This window comes from Mesoplodon mirus (assembly GCF_964341445.2).
Source record: "Mesoplodon mirus genome assembly, chromosome: X".
Lineage (NCBI taxonomy): Eukaryota > Metazoa > Chordata > Mammalia > Artiodactyla > Ziphiidae > Mesoplodon > Mesoplodon mirus.
This window is the reverse complement of record NC_138981.1, coordinates 40,104,638-40,118,314: the sequence shown is the minus strand read 5'-3', so window position 1 is coordinate 40,118,314 and position 13,677 is coordinate 40,104,638. Positions and strand designations below refer to the sequence as shown.

Sequence of the window (13,677 nt, the reverse complement as noted above, 5' to 3'; positions counted from 1 at the left end):
ATCAACCCTTGGGATAAATTGCTTTGGGCAATGACTCTTGCAGTGATTTTCCAATTGACACCCCATACCCAAGTCCCTGTGATGCCTCAGGAGCCACCTCTGAGATCCCAAGCAGTGAGAATTCTGGTGTCCCTACCTCCATGCAGACAGACAAACTCCATTGCTTCCTAGCTCCAATTTTACTAATTTTTATTCTGTAATTCTATGTAATATTTAATTTGGAAAACAAGGTTTACTGGGCTTCCCTGGTGGCGCAGTGGTTAAGAATCCGCCTGCCAATTCAGGGGACACGGGTTCAAGCCCTGGTCCGGGAAGATCCCACATGCCGCGGAGCAACGAAGCCCGTGAGCCACAACTACTGCGCCTGCATGCTGCAACTACTGAAGCCTGCTAGCCTAGAGCCCGTGCTCCACAACAAGAGAAGCCACCACAATGAGAAGCCACAACAAAAGAGTAGCCCCCGCTCGCCACAACTAGAGAAAGCCCGTGCACAGCAACGAAAACCCGACGCAGCCAAAAATAAATGAATAAGTAAATAAAATTTAAAAAAATTACTGCTTTAAAACTTACAATGAAAAAGATGGAAAACCATTGTCTCACTGAACCCCTCTAGATCTGCCCATATTTCCAGGCTCTTCCTTTCAAAAGATTTTTGTTCACTTCCCTCAGTTCATTCACCCACTTTGCAGAAATATGGACATCTGCCGCAGAATATGGACATGTGCCAATGATTGTTTAGGAATTAACGATGAAGTACACAATCCTTCTCTTAGTTTGGGTTCCTCCTGCAAAAGCAGAGCTGGAGAAAAAGGCTTTCATTTGGGACTGTGATCCCAGGGGGCAGGACAGCAGGAGAGGGCTTGTGAAACAGGGAAGGAAAGAAGCCAACACGAGTCTGCATGCATCAGTAAGTTGGCCATCCACTCCCCAGGCTCCACCAGGAATCCAGAGTGCAAGGGATTCATGCCCCTCCCCTCTCCCAGCAGGCCTGAAGTCCAGATGGCAGCAATTGATGTATAAATATACTCTAGCTCCTTCGCCAGTGGGGTGGAGGTAGGCCATGGGGGTAACTCTTCTACATTGACTTCTAGAGCATTGACTTCTCAGGAGCATTAAGCTCTAGTTGCCTACAGTAGGAACTGCTTTTCTAATGCATCCTTTGCCTCCTGCCCTTCTCTGTCTCACTTCCCCCATCCCCTACCAGTATTTTCGGCAAATCTCCTCCTGAGTAAACTACTTGCACTCGAGTCCTTGTCTCAGGGTCAGCTTCTAAGGGAACCCAATCTAAGGCAGGGATATTTAATAGAATATCAGAAATTTGGGTTTGGAATATGAGGGAGAGAAACATAGATTCAAAACCAAATAGCACTTTTATTTTTATATTACACAATATCCAACATAATTCTCCAAGTACTGTGGACAATTCTTGGGTAGACTGATGTACAACTTCAGATGCTACATGGCTGAACTAGTATTAATTTCCACTTCTGGCAGCATGATTGGTCCCCCCAAAGCTGACTGCTTCTCATTGTTTTACTAATTTCTCACCAATGGCACCCAGTAGGACATCTGGGATACCTTCCTTGTTTATGGTAGCTTTTGGTTTCTTAGGTGTTCCAACCTTTGGTTGAGAATTTCTTGGTTCCTGGCTTAGTTCTCCTTTTGAACCAATTCCTGTATTTACCACTTTGGAGAATGGCTGCATGGAAGGGAAATGATTCTTAGTGGAAGAAATGAAACCATGGAGTGATCTACCGTCAGGCTTAACAATCAGTTAGTTTAAATATCAGTGACTTTTTAAATGTATTTTAAAACTGTGATGACAGAACAACATGCATATTTAGATGTATGTATCAAATATTAACCCACTGAAGACCACTGAAGCACAACCTCACTTTTGTACATTCAGAATGAAGGTTCTCCTACTGGACATACAGTCAATGGTCACACTAAATATTTGTTGAAAGAAGGGCTTTCTAGGTCTGTATCTAAATTTCATATAACGTGTCATTGACTGGGAAAGTTTTTGTCAGTCTTGGGTGTGTGTGTGCGTGTATGTGTGTGTGTATATGTGTGTGGTAGAACCACAGACCTATCTGATCAGCCCCTGTCCTAGGGCAATAACAAGTGAATCGTGTAAAGAGGAATGTTGGAAAGACTGCCCATCTTTTCTAACTTTTTGGCTTGTGGTAATGTTGACTAGATTGAGAGTTTTTAGCTTGATGGCAAAAACTCAAAATTTGGATTTTTCTTAGGGCAACTTTCATGAAGCAGATAATTAGCCAATGGTAGGTGAAAGAGATTACTTTTAAATAATGTGCAACTGAGATCTGTAATACCTGGCGATTTCTTTAAAAGATTTTGTCTGTGGCCCAGGTCAGAAGGTCACAATCACGGTACTCTTGCCCTAGCATGAACCGCCAATGTGTTACTGCATTTCAGAAAACTCAAGAACTTCGGGAGGGCTGACTCATTCTATCTTGAACAGCTTGTATATTCAGATCACAGTATGTGGGGTGGGTGCTGTGTACACAGAAAAGCAAAATCCCAATGCACTGGATTTTGCTTTTGGATTTTCAGCGTCTCCCTCAACGTCCTGTTTACAGCTAAACACGCACAGACCCACTGTGCCTACCAGCCAGGACCAATTGCGTTTGTGTGGGTCTGTGCTGCCTTTCAGGCAGGTTTTTGAAAACAGTAGCCTGGAGTATTTCTGAATAATGAAAGTTGGGTTTTTTTCCCCCTCACATACCAGAGGGTTTTCCTATAGACTTGAAGATCGGCTTTTGAATCCCTGAAAGCCCTTACCACACAATACAGCTTTTTTCAAAGAGTACTGGTATCAGGAAATTCTTTTTCTGAGATGAATAACCAGTTTTAAAGTGATTGCAGAGCTCCTGAAGTTAGTAGGACTTTGGAGAATACAGGACAACTTGAACTTAAGGTACTTAAGACCCTTGTAAAAGTTTTATGGTTCTTTCATGCTTTTGCTTTTGTGTTCTAAAATGTAGAAAGACGTTGAGGGAGAAAAGAGGAAGCAAAATGTTATCAGAAGGGGGAAAAAAACCCTCTTGTGAATGCTACCTGGAGGGTAAAATGTGAAACTGGATCTTAATTTCCTTTTTGTTTTTGAGAAGAATGTCACTGCCTATGAAATATGACGCCTGTGAAAGACAGAATGTTCCAAAGTCACTCTTTGGGACAGTCCCCAACTTCCACATGTGGGGTGTTTTTCTCATGTGACTGATTGAACAAATTGTAAGTGACAGTGAAAACTCTGGAGCCCCCTTTTCTCCACTCACAAATCTCAGTCTTCCAATTACCTGTCACCTATCATTTATTCTCCATTCCATAAGTATTGTGGTAATACCTACTATATGCCAGCTACAGCATCATGTTGTGAAGCTGAAGACAATACTGAGAAAAACAGACACCTTCCCCTGTGTCTTGGAATTGACCATCTAGTGTACACAGATAATAAACATAATTGCCACAACTCTGAGTGCTGTCAAGGACAATAAGAGAGGTCATGAAAGCACAGGAAGGCCTATCTGCTTTGGAGGTCAGGAAACAGGCTCCTGTAAGGCAGTCATGACTGAGCTGAAATCTGAAGGGGCATTGCAGGCTGTGGAAAGAACCCAGGGAAAAGCTCTGGGACAGGAAGGGAGGAGAGCGCTCCTGGAACCGAAAGGCCAGCATAGAAAGCTAGAGGCAGGGTGTGGAGAATTGGGGTGCGGGGGGAGCCCATCATAGAGCTGCTTTCTGCCTCTTCTGGATTTGGGTCTTTATGTGAAAGAAAATGGGCAGCTGTTAAAGGGTTTGAAAGAGAGATGCGACAAGATTTGATGGTGTTTTTAAAAGACCACAATGAATAGAGGGTGAATGAGAGGTCGGAAGGCAGCAGGAGGGATGATGGGGGTGAGGGCTAGTTCAGAGGCTTGTGACGGTGACCCCGACCACAGATGGTGGTGACTTGAATCAGGGTGGAGGCAGAATGGGAGTTTCTTGAAATATTTAAGCCAGTAGCAAAGGGCTGGATAGGAGAAGAAACAATAATATGTGATCATGGAGGATGGGGGGGTGGGCAGAGGGAGGAGTTCCCAGCCAGTGTAAGTGGCTGGGCATTGGGACCTTTAACCGAGGGGCAGGGTAGGAAGGGTCCTCTAGCCCCTAGGCCTCCAATCTTTCCAACCCAAGGAGTGGCTTTGAAACTTTGGCCTGTGACCCCCAGGGAGAAATACGTTTTACCCTGTCCGCCTGCACACAGGGGATAGAGAAATTCACAAGACAGTGCTTCTCCGTTTCATGTGCAACGAAGGCAGATTTCCTATCTTACACTATTAAACAGACAAACAAACAAAAACATAGGTCCTCTTGGCCTCCCCTCCCCCCTCCCCCCAGGCGTTGACGGCGGCGCTGATGGCAGCGGGGACCACTGTGGCATCACCCATGTTGGACTTTGTGACACCGGGGCCGGGAAGTCCCAGAAGTGGGATGAGTCGAACTTCCTGGCGACCCAGCGTACAGAAACTGCGATTTCATGAAGATGAATGAGCCCGGCACTCGCCAGCTCGGTCTGGAGGAGGATGGGAAGGAGGTGCAAAGAGTGATTTGGAAACTAAAGAAGCCATGACCCTCGACAGCTTAGCTAATAAATTAGCCACCACTGATACCTCGGAGCTCAACTATCCAGTGCGGGAGCCGGAGAAGGATGGGGCGCACACCAGCAAAATCTTCCTGGACAAACAAGAGAAACAGCGGCAGTTCGAAATGAAAAGGAAGCTTCACTACAACCAAGGACTGAACATCAAACAGGCCAGACAGTTGATTTCCAAAGATCTACAACGTGAGGAGGAGGAGGATAAAAACAAAGAAAGTTGGCATGCCACCAGCCAAGACAAGACTACCACCATGGAAGAATCAGAGGAAGGCCCCACCAGCGACGAGGAACTGCAGACCCAGTCATTCTACGAGAAGACAACGTTTGATCAACGCTGCAATTGTTTGTCAGATCCAAACCCTGTTACTATAACCTGCGGCTTCTTGTTCTTTAGAGCTCATGCTTCAAGTACTGAAATACTTATCAGTTAAATTGTACTGCGATAATTAAACGGTAAACTTAGAAAATAATAGGTTAACTGGAAAAATCCCTGCTTGCTATTCTGTCTGGTTCTTTGCCACAAATACCGATTCTGATATTCGTCTAAAGCCCCACTACTTTGAGAAAACTGTTGGTTAATGTACATAGCATATAGCTTTCGATGTGTTAAATGTTTAAAGGGGGACTGATTTATATTCACTTCTAGCTGTACTAACTTTTATAGAAAAGGTTTTGTTACAAAATCTAAATGCAATTGGTACAGCGGGTTATGTAGTCTGATAAATATTCAGGCTGAAAAATACTTGTCTTTAGGGTGATTGGCCTGTTTAATTGAGAGGGGATATATTATAAGAGTTATTGTTACATTTTTACCTTTAAATTTTCCCTTTATTTGCTTTCAGTGTTTATAAGGAAGTGACTGAATGTTTTCTCAACAAAAAAATAGTCCTTTTTCCATGGATTATCAGGTTAAAATGGTGCCAACGTCTATTTTGTTTTTGTGCACTAGATGGGCAGATTTAATATCAATTATTTGTAAAAGTCTAATATTATCTAAGTGGTTCCTTAGACCTGTCTTACCCTCTCCACCCTTTGTTTCCTCGGTCATCCTGGGGCATACACAGCACAAGACTTTATGGAGTATCATAGATTGTCAAAATATTAGAAAGTCTTCGTTCTCTCAAATATTCTTTTATTTGTTGCAGTAATGTCACTTCTATTTCAACCATCATGGCCTCTTCAGACTTTTAATATGTGGAGAAAATAGATTGAATAGCAGAAGTGCTATAGTCAGGAAAAAGAATCCAACTGCTATATTTCTACACCTTTTTGGTTTACAGCCTGCTAAGTAATTTGCTATTATGAGTTCATCATTTGTCCTAATTAGCTTTTAGAGAACAAGTGAGTTTTTTTTCACAACTGACTCCTGTGCAACCAGTGTTGTTGTTCCTGACAGACAGATGTCAGCCCAAAGGTTTTGTGTGTATTTCCATTTATTTTTCATTGAAATTTTTACTGAGATAATTGTGGGTTCACATGCTGTTGTGAGAAATAGTACACAGAGATCCTGTGTACTCTTCATCCAGTTTCCCCCAGTGGTAACATATTGCAAAATGGTAGTACAATGTCACAACAGGATATTGACGTCAATACAATCAAGATACAGAACATTCCATCACCACAAGAATCCCTCATGTTGCCCTTTTATAGCCACATGTGTTCTCCATTTCTATAATTTTGTCATTTCAAGAATGTTCTATGAATGAAATCATATAGCATGTAACCTTCTGGGATGTACCAGTTTTTTTCACCCTTTCACCCACTGAAGGACATATGGACTAGTTCCAGGTTTTGGTATTACAAATGAAGCTCCTATGAACATTCATGTACAGGTTTTTGTGTGAACATAAGTTTTTACTTTTCTGGGATAAATACCCAGGAGTGCAATTGCTGGCTCACATGGTAGTTACAGTTTCTTAAGAAACTGCCAAAATGTTTTTCAGAGTGACTGTGCCATTTTACATTCCCACCAGCAATGTGTGAGCATTCCAGTTTCTCTGCATCCTCACCAGCATTTGGTGGTGTCACTATTTTTTAAGTCATTTTTATAAATGTGTCCTGATGTCTTACTTTGCCTTTCGCTAATAGCTAATGATGTTGAACATCTTTCCACGTGCTTATGTGCAATCTGTATATCCTCTTCTCTGAAATGCCTTTTGACCATTTTTTGATTATTTTACTGTTCGGTTTTGAGAGTTCTTTGATTTGCAAATTTTTCACAATCTGTACCTTATCCTCTTACAGATACTTTTGCAGAGCAAAAGTTTTTAGTTTTGATGTGGTTCAGTTTATCAGTTTTTCCTTTTATTCATAGTGCTTTTGGTACCCTAGTCAAATGTAATCCAGAAAGACATTTTTTCCACATCATGATTTCCTAATTAAGTGACATGGTATTAGGATGCATAGAAAATGGACCTTTACTATTTGTTTGATTTTCCTTTGGAAAAAGGAATCTGAAAATGTTCAGTTCCAGTTTCAACTTTTTATCAGCATCACCTCCTCTGCTTTAACTCCTTTGATGTTACCATTTGTTCACTCATTTTTAAGTATGAAATTCAGCCAGACTGGCTATTTAAAACCTGGAACAGAAAATGGTATAAATGGATTGCTAACAAAAGTAACTTCCACTTGAAGGTCAAAGCAAATGCATTTTCCCCCTAGACTTTGAAATTATTTCCATTTTTCCCTCTACATTAGTACACTAAATAACATGTTGTAATAAGGCACGATATTATTTTTAAAAATGATAGTAAGAGCCACTAAATTGGTTCCTTTAAATTACAACCTCAATTTGACAAACACTGAACTCAAAGCGTCTTAATATTTTCACTTAAAGGATTTTGTTCTTTGTGTGCAAATATCACCTGGGAATAACACTGTAGTACTTATCAGTCCTTCACACCTTAGAGTAAATGAAGAACATGATATACATATTGATTGGGGGGGATTATAAAAGTGAAAGGAGAGAAAGAGGTACCCAGAAGTGAAGAGTTGGGAAGGGAGGGGAGAAAAAAAAATGAGGGGGAAAAAAGAGAAGAATGGAGGTTTAAGTTCACTAGCTTTAAAAGTCAGGACTAGCTCTCAATGAGCCATTAACTCTGAACTGTCATCAAGAGGACACAAAATCTTAGTGAAGAAATGATGAGGAAAAGAAGAGTTCTCTTCTCCACCCAAGCAAATAATTAAAGCAATACTACTACCACGGCCTCTACTACTAATTGCCATTTATTGAGTATATGCAATGTGTCAGACTTGGTACCAGGGCTTTGAAAGCCTTATCAAATTCAATGATGCCAACGATCCTTTAAAACAGTATTTTGCCCGTTTTAGAAATGAGAAAGTTTCAAATAATTAAAATTACATAATTGGCCCAAGTCTATAGCTGCTAGGTGGTAGAATCAGGATTCACACCCAGGCCTGTCTGGCTGACTCAGGCATGGTCTTTTCCCCACCATACAACACTGGCTCAATGCAAGTCCTTGATGGTGATAGAAGGCCCCCCTCTCACCCTCCCCTAAGCACACACGTCTGTCCTGATAGTGTAGGAGGGGCTGCTTTTCTGTACAGCTGAGGAGTACAACCGGTCTAAGGAGAATGTTCTCCAACCTAGGAACTGCCCGTGCCCTCTGACACACTGCCCCGAGCCTCAAGTCCTCCTGCTACATCCTCCCATCCCCTATTCTGAGCCTATGCTCAGCCAGGAACCTGAGACAATCACTCATACAAAGATGCCACTGGGTGAAAGCATATTTGTCAATTGCACTTTCAAGTGAACAAACATTTACCAAGTACAGCCATGTGTCAGAGGCAACAGCCGGGGCTAGGGAGAGAAAGATGAATGAAATACAATCTCTGCCCCTAAGGAGGTCTGAGTCTAGTGGGGGAGACCTGTATGGTTCTGAAATGATCATTGATGAAGCCTTATAAGGAAGAGTCTGCCTGTATTAAAAGAGGGACGGGTCCTGGTTTCGATCATGTAACTGCTTGAAAGCAAAGAAGTGATTTCCAAATGCCTGCAGAGAGAGCAGCAGCCTTCCAAGAAGCTCTGGTCTCTTGTGAGGTCCTCCTTTCCGAAGGTGAGGACAGAGGGAGCCTAGCCCTTGAGACCTGATCTGGTTCAGGAGTAGAGGAGGCCCAGCTCACACTTGGCTGGGCTTGGGGAGGAGTGCAGTAAAAAAGGGACTGGGGGGGCTTCCCTGGTGGCGCAGTGGTTGGGAGTCTGCCTGCCAATGCAGGGGACACGGGTTCGAGCCCTGGTCTGGGAAGATCCCACATGCCGTGGGGCGGCTAAGCCCGTCCACCACAGCTACCAAGCCTGTGCTCTAGAGCCCGCATGCCTAGAGCCCGTGCTCCGCAGCGGGAGAGGTCACTGCAGTGAGAGGCCCATGCACTGCAATGAAGAGTAGCCCTTGCTCGCCACAACTAGAGAGAGCCCACGTGCAGCAACGAAGACCTAATGCAGCCAAAAAGAAATAAATAAAATAAAATAAGTAAATTTATTTAAAAAAAAAAAGGGACTGGGGGCAAACCATAGAAGGATTCACATGTGGGGAGGTAAACAGAGAGAGGTGAGGACATAGAGGGGAGTAACAAAGGGTTCTGCACTGCATTCTTGAAGAATCCTTTTCCACTAGACAATGCTGAGAGTTTTGTTTTTGTCTTATTGGAATGAGGAACTGTAGATACTCTGTCTCAGAAGCGAAGCAGTTATGTAAAGTGTGAACTGTAAACCATGCTTCCTTTTGTTGGCTCATGCTTTAGGCAGCTGTATTGTCCTTTTCTGGAACATTGGGGCCATTGTTGAAACCGTGGGTCAGGGAGGGTGCTGGTATGTGCTGTGGGGAGAGAGGTGCATATCCTCATCCCTTCATTCCTCCAGATGGCTCGGGAGGGGGTGTGGAGGAAGGCCAGGAGAGTGGCAGCAGGAGAGGCACGTCAGGCTGGAGCGTGACAGAAGGAAAGGAGAACGGAAAGAAAAAAGGGGACGAAAGACTCCAGGTGTGTAGGAAATACTGAGAAAGTAATGACAGCATTCAAGACTGTAAACCTCTTGGATTTTTCTACTGTGTTAAAATTTTATGTCGCTGGGCTTCCCTGGTGGCGCAGTGGTTGAGAGTCCGCCTGCCGATGCAGGGGGCACAGATTCATGCCCCGGTCCGGGAGGATCCCATATGCCGCAGAGCGGCTGGGCCCGTGAGCCGTGGCCACTGAGCCTGTGCGTCCGGAGCCTGTGCTCCGCAACGGGAGAGGCCACAACAGTGAGAGGCCCGCGTACGGCAAAAAAAAAAAAAAAAAGAAAAATTTATGTCGCTTTCTTGGGCCATTGAGCCAGTTCCTGTCTGTTTTACAAATGGTCTAAGAGTCCTACCACTCCTCTGCTACCCTGGTGACAAATCAGGTCTTTGGGGAGGGCCCCCCTTGGTGAGAGGCTGGCAAGTGGAGACAGAAGTGAGGAGTGGGGAAGAGAAAATGCAGACAAAATGAGGTGGCTGGAGAGATGATTTAGGAGTCACAGGGGAGTGAGGTGATGTCCCGTGTAGGACCACACCACTCAAGAGCTGCTGCTTTTTTTTTTTAATTGAAGTATAGTTGATTTACAATGCTGTGTTAGTTTCTGGTGTACAGCAAAGTGATTCAGTTATATAACTATACACTATACTTCAATTAAATATATATATATATATTCTTTTCCATTATGGTTTATTACAGGATATTGAATATAGTTCCCCATGCTATATAGTAGGTCCTTGTTATCTATCTTATATATAGTAGTGTGTATCTGCTAATCCCCAGGAACCACTTCTGTGTGCCTCCCTGTCCCCCAGGTCTCAGGTAGCAGCCTACACTTTCCCCCAGGGGCTCTAATGACTGCTCACACTGTTGTTTGCCCAACACAATACCATACTTCGATGATTAGGATTATTAGGGAGAAATGTGGGCAAGGAGAGAGATGAGGGATGGAACCTCCAAAACCCAAATGTAAGGAAGAATACACGCAGAAATCTTTGATAAGAAACTTGATCAAATTAGTGCTACCATTTTAAGACAGAAAAGTCAGTCCATAAGCTACAGGATGCAGCATTTATACCCATTCGTTGGCGATGGGGTGTAGGTAGAAGAGGCTGAGCTCTTTGCCAGTGTCCACACCGCTTGGGCTTTAGCAGCTGAAGCTGCATGTGCAAGGGCTTTTGGAAGATTTAAGGATACAGGCTGCAAAAAGCCTGGGGAAAACTGAAAATTGCTGGTGTGTGTCTGTGTTTGTGGCAGGGGTGTGGGGTGGTGGGCTGAGGTGGGGAAAGCTGCCTTAGGCGTTTTTTCTCACCCGTATAAACACAGTTCTCTTAATATAAAGTTATATATTATTAGCTCTTAAAAATGTAAAAAATTGTTTTTATCATTGTGTAGGCAGAGCATATTTGCATCACTGAACCTGCCTATGCATGCTGGGTAATAATATCTTATTCTTGCAAGGAGCCTTCTTTTTCCTTTTTTTTTCTTTCCTGTTTTAAAGCAGACTCTTTGAAAGGTGCATATGAACCCCGTTTCCATAGCAATTGCAAGCATCAGTGATAACCCAGAGCTTCTAACTTATAACATAGAGGCTACTCTATTAATGAATTTCAAACCGTATTTCCATGAGACAACGGCTCAGCGACTGATAGATAAGGTCAGACCCCATCTCCAAACTTTAAATTAAATCAGGTTAGATCAAAATGCAGCAGAAGGAGTGTCCTTTTGGAAAGTGTGCTGTTAAAAAAAAATACATTCTTTGTGGAGGCAAAACAGTTGCTTTTCTGGTTTGTAGTGCCCAGATGGAAAAATCCTAAAACAGATACAGCTTCTTCTGGGTTATTAATGGCATGTTGTCATTTCCTTATGCTATTTGTGAGTGAGTTTTTCCCGTGGTAGCTCAGACTCTAAGAAAGCACATAATCCTTTACCCCAGCAAGAACAGGTATGATGGTTAATTCTTGTTGGGTCTGAAATGACACTACTTCAATTGTAACTTATCAACTTGTTTATTCATGCACTAAGTGCCAAGACTCAGTGTCTGCCTTCAAGGCGTCCCCAGATTAGTGGAGAGCTCAGCCTTGTCACCAGACCATTTCTATATGGTGCAAGAGCACTTTACAGAGGCCCTCGAGGGGCATTGCCCAAGGTCTTAAAAGGCCTTCCCATGGAGTTGATTTTGAGGATAACACTTGGAGGCGAAGTGGAATTTAACCAAATGAAGGGAGGTGGGCCCAGGGAGACTGGCATTTCAGATGTAGGTCAAAGGCAGTGTGGTTTGTTTCAGGGACCTATATGGTGTCCTATAAAGGAGAACGGGAGGGACTAAAGAGGTAAGAAGGGCTCTGGAAGGTTTCACCTACGACGCTAAGGCCTAGGGAACCAGTGACATTTTTAAGAAGGAGAGTGACGTAATCAGACTCCTGTTTTTGAAAGACCATATGCTACAGGGTGGGGCCTGGAAAGGAACAGGGTGGGGAGGGCAAAGCTGGAGACAGGAACACAGACGTGACATTGGTCTCAGGAAGCTAATGATCTTAACGTTCAGATGTGGAACCTCTTCACCTCTCACTCACAGCAAAGGCACACACCGCTCTACGCCAGGCAAAGCTTGGTCCCCAGAACGGCAGCATCAGCATCACCCAGACGCTGCTTAGAAATGCAAATTCTCAGGCCCCATCCCAGACTTACAAAATCAGCAGCTCTGGGGCTAGTGCCCAGCAATCTGGGCTTTAACAAGCTTCCCAGGGGATGCTTATGGATGTTCAAGTTTGAGAACCTCTGCCATACCATACAGCTTTTGAATTAGCTGAGCTCAACTCTCTGTGGGACAGACCTCACCGTTACCGTGTGTGTGTGTGTGTGTGTGTGTTTGTGTGTGTGTATAAAGTGTATACAATTTTGCAAGAATTCATCACATTGGATATCCGGACAGTGCACAGGTTTGCTGAGAAACTTCCACAGGTACGCTGCCTGGTTCAGATTACAGCTATATTCAATCTCTCCCCACCTCTCCATATGTAACTCTTTCCCTAGTCTTTCCTCACATTTCTGTACACTGAGCCCCCCCATTCACATCCACACACTCACTGGTGCAGTGGGCATCCCTGCTGCCACCCGCAGAGTCCCAGGATTTGCCCATATTTCCATCTTCGCTTGGGCTATTCGTTTTGCCCGGAATATATGTCTTCCTGTTTTACCACATATTTTATTCACTCCTCCACATTCAGTGCCAACCACACCTCAAACTCCTAAGTTAGAATAGTGGGTGCTTGCCTTAGGGGATGCAGAAGAGTATAGTAATTGACAGGGAAAGATTTAGAGTCAAAAAAATCTGGGTTTGCCCTATGTTCATAGCAGTACTATTCACAATAGTCAAGACATGGAAACAACCTAAATGTCCATTGACAGATGAATGGATAAAGAAGATGTGGTTCATATATACAATGGAATAATACTCAGCCATAAAAAAGAATAAATAATGCCATTTGCAGCAACATGGATGCAACTAGAGATTATCATACTAAGTGAAGTAAGTCAGACAGAGAAAGACAAATACCATACGATATCACTTATATGTGGAATCTAAAATATGACACAGACGAACCTATCTACAAAACAGAAACAGACTCACAGACATAGAGAACAGACTTGTGGTTGCCCAGAGGGAGGGGGGGTGGGGGAGGGATGGATTGGGAGTTTGGGGTTAGTAGATGCAAACTATTACATATAGAATGGATAAACAACAAGGTGCTACTGTATAGCACAGGGAACTATATTCAATATCCTGTGGTAAACCATAACAGAAAAGAATGTGAAAAAGAATGTATATATGTGTATAACTGAGGACTTTGCTGTACAGCAGAAGTTAACACAACATTGTAAATCAACTATATTCAATTAAAAAAATCTAGGTTTGAATCCAGGCTTTACCATAAATTAGCTGAGTGACCCAAGGGAAAGCATGTCACCTCTCTGAACCAAGTTTCTGCACCATCCAATGAGGA

General features: G+C 43.3%; 1 protein-coding gene across 1 annotated transcript; it reads left to right on the top strand.

The window, feature by feature from the left end:
- Nucleotides 1-2,423: 2,423 nt before the first annotated feature.
- Nucleotides 2,424-5,091, top strand: PPP1R2C (PPP1R2 family member C; the record flags this gene model as incomplete). The annotated part of the gene is given in 4 exon segments (XM_082609217.1): nt 2,424-2,658; nt 4,402-4,515; nt 4,518-4,597; nt 4,600-5,091. Coding segments are annotated over 4 exon segments (921 nt in total).
- Nucleotides 5,092-13,677: the final 8,586 nt, after the last annotated feature.